The sequence below is a fragment of the Piliocolobus tephrosceles genome, unplaced genomic scaffold, assembly GCF_002776525.5.
Source record: "Piliocolobus tephrosceles isolate RC106 unplaced genomic scaffold, ASM277652v3 unscaffolded_637, whole genome shotgun sequence".
Taxonomy (NCBI): domain Eukaryota; kingdom Metazoa; phylum Chordata; class Mammalia; order Primates; family Cercopithecidae; genus Piliocolobus; species Piliocolobus tephrosceles.
In genome coordinates this window covers 2,363-6,433 of record NW_022333574.1, presented here as the reverse complement: position 1 = coordinate 6,433, position 4,071 = coordinate 2,363, and the positions used below count along the sequence as shown (strand labels likewise).

At 22.7% G+C, this 4,071-nt stretch overlaps 1 protein-coding gene across 1 annotated transcript in view; it reads right to left on the bottom strand.

The window, feature by feature from the left end:
- Nucleotides 1–239: 239 nt before the first annotated feature.
- Nucleotides 240–4,071, bottom strand: part of LOC113220204 (golgin subfamily A member 6-like protein 22) — a 5,594-nt gene continuing 1,762 nt past the window's right edge. Inside the window, exons 2-4 of the mRNA XM_026448982.1 lie at nt 3,631–4,071; nt 3,344–3,426; nt 240–524 (exon numbers count right to left, since the gene is read on the bottom strand). Of these exons, the coding sequence (XP_026304767.1) occupies nt 240–524; nt 3,344–3,426; nt 3,631–4,071 (809 nt within the window). The remainder of the gene's footprint in view (nt 525–3,343; nt 3,427–3,630) is intronic.

The following is a 4,071-nucleotide window of genomic DNA, read 5'->3' as shown; positions in this document are numbered from 1 at the left end:
AAAAAAAAAAAAAAAAAAAAAACTGAGAAATATACCACTTCCCTTTTTTATTTTGTTTCAAATTAATTCTGAAAAGAACCAAGTCGTTTATTTAAAAAAAAATGAAAAAATAGGAATAGATCCAATTTGACATATGCATAACAAATAACTATTTTTAACATTTTAAAAATTTTTATTATTTTTTTTTTTATCAAAATAAAACAACTACAATAGTGTAAACAATAATATGTCATCTTTTGTCAGCTTTTTCTCCACTTTTTCTCCGCCTTTTCTCCGCTTTTTCTCCACTTTTTCTCCACTTTTTCTCCGCCTTTTCCCCGCTTTTTCTCCACTTTTTCTCCGCCTTTTCTCCGCTTTTTCTCCACTTTTTCTCCGTCTTTTCTCCGCTTTTTCTCCGTCTTTTCTCCGCTTTTTCTCCACTTTTTCTCCACTTTTTCTCCGCCTTTTCTCCGCTTTTTCTTCACTTTTTCTCCGCTTTTTCTCCACTTTTTCTCCGCTTTCTTTTTTTTCGCTAACGCATTAACCTGAATAATTAAATTTCATGGCTAATCAATTTTTATTTATTCATTATATTATTTTCAAAAAATGAACTTAAAAAATAAGTCCATTTTTTTACATTATTTAATATATATTTTTTTTAATAATCTTGAGCAAATGAGTTAAATATGTTTTAAAAATCATACACTAATAAAATAGTTTTTTTTTTTTTTTTTTTTTTTTTTTTTTAAGTATACATATATATATATATATAAATATGTGTATATAGGAACATATATTAATAAACATATATAAGTATATATGCATATGCTCATGTGCGTGCACTTATGGCATAAATTTTTAAATTATTAAATAAATTGTTGTATATGAAGTACGGCAAATGTATTAGTAATTACATGAACAATTTAACATAATACAATATTAATTGTTCTGTTGAAAGTTTAATAGAAAAAGTAAAGTACACACACGTATATATGTACATATATATGTTTATTATTGACGTTTAAAATGTCTATATCTGAGCAATATATATAGACATAAATACACATAATCAACTTAATAACACCATTACGTGTATAAATTAAAAATATAATTTTAAAATTAAAGTAAACGTAATTTAAAAAGTATAACAAAAAAATAAAATAAAAATAACAATGAATAAATAAAATAAAAAAATAATAATAAAATAATAAGTGAAATAAATAGAATGAAAAAAAAAAAAAAAAAAATTTTAACTGAAACCTTTTATATCTGCTCAGTCTAAAACAAATCTAATATTTTTACAAATTTTGCGTGTTCTTGAAAAAAAAAAAATTTATTTTATAAATATAAACTTTTTCCTTTCCAATAATTCTGTATAATTACATTTTTATTATAACTCTCCGGGAAAAAAAAAAAAAAGAGCATAAAAAAAAATGATTTTCTTTGTCATTACATAATAGCTAGTGTATGCTTATTATTTGTGCATAACATTATGTTATTTTTGTTTATAACATTGGAACTATTCACACTAAAGTGCACAAGTCATACTAATATCGGAACCATATTAGTATCCGCAGTGTTACCAAGATCAATATTTATATATTTCTTTGTTATTGCTCCATCTTTTTCCATTGCATAAGAACCCCTCACACAATGTTCTAAGTTGTTAATAATCCACAAATTTGTACTACTTTCATTATATGTACTACTTTGATTATTTGTACTACTTTTAATATTTGTACTACTTTCATTATTTTTGGATGTAAATCAAAAAAATAATTTTGTTTTAAATAATTATTATCACATGTTATCAATTAATTTCACTACACTTTACCTACACTTAACTACACTTAATCTTACTACTATTTATCACTTTAGTTGAAACAACATATATTACAACTATAATAATTTTTTATTATGGGATCCGTCACTAAAATTATTAGTACAAACATATTTATTTATTTTTTTTCTTTTTTTTTTTTCCTTTTGTGGAGTCAACAACATCTTCTATACGAACAGCTTCCGTTTCTATATTTATTCAAATTATGTTCTATATGCCTTCAGACAAATTATGGATTATCCATTCCCATCAATAGAATACTACTATTCTCAGAACTATTATTATGTTTATAATATGTCATAAGTGATGTTTGTTTGTTTGTTCGTTTTTTTTTTTTTTTTTTTTTTTTTAATTATTATTTATCATGTTTCTGTTGGTTAAATAACGTTCATTTTGAATTTCGAATTCTCCATTGATAACATTAAGTACATTTTTTTTTTTTTGTGATGTGTTAATGTCGTTACGTATTTCATCATCGCTATCTCTATCACTAAAACCATCATTATAATCCTCACCACTATCACTATTATTACTATCGTTATCCCCATCACTTTCATTTTCACTTTCACTTTCATTTTCGCTTTCACTTTCATTTTCGCTTTCACTTTCATTTCCATTTTCACCTTTTTTTTTTTTGTTTTTACCATTGTTATTATATTGATATTCTTGTTTATTTGCCATAGTATCTTTTATATTGTTTTTGTTAATCACATTATTAGAACTATGTATTGTGTTTCTTTTTTTAAATTTATTAAAATTTGTTTCTACGTAATCTTTGCTTGTTTTTTTTACATCTTCTCCAATGATATTTTTTCGTTTTTTTAAAAAATCATTTTTTACTGACATAACATTGTTTAAAATAGTTTCATTCTTTGTATTATCATAACAGTCGCTATTAATCATATCAGTATAATTATTTTTGCTGTTTTCTTTTTTTTGAGTAAGTAAAATATTATTTTTTTTTATGTTTTTTTTTTCATGTGTAGATTCTATATTATAATAATCTATGTTTTTTTCATCATAATAATTATTTTTAAAAAACATATTATTACGTTCTATTTTATTATTGATTATAGGTTTTCTTTTTTTGTTATTGTAATAGTTTTCAGCTAATTCCCATAATGAACTTGCATCGCTGTGATTTGTTTCGTTATAGTTCGTAATACAACTTTGATGTATGCTCCTTTTGTTTTGTTCATTTTGCTCAACGTTAAAAGTTTTAAAATTCTGTTTATAATAATTTGTTGCATTTTGTCTACTATTATCAGGAAATATTATATCGTGCTCTTGTATATCTTCACATATTACATTATATTTTCTTATATAATCATCATGTATTTTCATTAATTTAATGTGATTGGCATGAGAGTCAGAATAATCACTTAGGTCATGATTTGCAACTCTTTCGTCATCACTTTCAGAATTATTAATGTGATCGTTATTTCTATACAAATGGTCAGTATTTGTAGTAGTGTCAGTTATAGATTTTTTTTTTTTTTTTTCATTAAATACATTCTGTCGTACTGTCGTATGTTCATAGCTGTTTATCATATTTTCATTGACGGAATCGTTGTAAGCGTCTTTCGTTATATTTTCTGTTAATAATTCTGTATCATTATTATCATTATTATTAGTGTCACTGTTATTTTTTTTTTTAACACTATTAGTTCTATAATTAGTAATATTATTTTTTAAATAATTTTTGTTTATATCATGACCTTTTTTGTTACATTTTTTATATTTGTTTTTTATTTCTTTTAAACTTTTAAGTATCTCTTGTTTTAATTTTTTCTTTTCCTCCTTAATTTTACGTAAAATTTCTTCTCTACGTCTTTTTTTTTCTTCTTTTTCTTTTTTTTTTTCTTGCTTTTCTCTCATTTTTAATTCTTCTTTTAATTTTTTTTTTTCTTGTTTTAATTTTTTCTTTTCTTCTTTTATTTTTTGTAAAATTTCTTCTTTATATTTTTTCTTGTCTTCTTTTTCTTTTCGTTTTGCTTCTTTTACTTTCATTTTTATTTCTTCTTTCAATTTTTTTTTATATTCCTTTTGATTTTTTAATATTTCTTTTTCCATCATTATATTTTGTTCTTTGTTTTTAAATCGAGGATATTCGAAAGATGTTTCTTTCTTGTCATTTTTTTCTTTGGTATTGTAATCTTTTGTTAATAAGTAACAAGTTTCTTGATAATATTGTTTTGATCCTCCTTTTTGTTTTTCTTTTTGTTTTTCTTTTTGTTTTTCTTTTTGTTTTT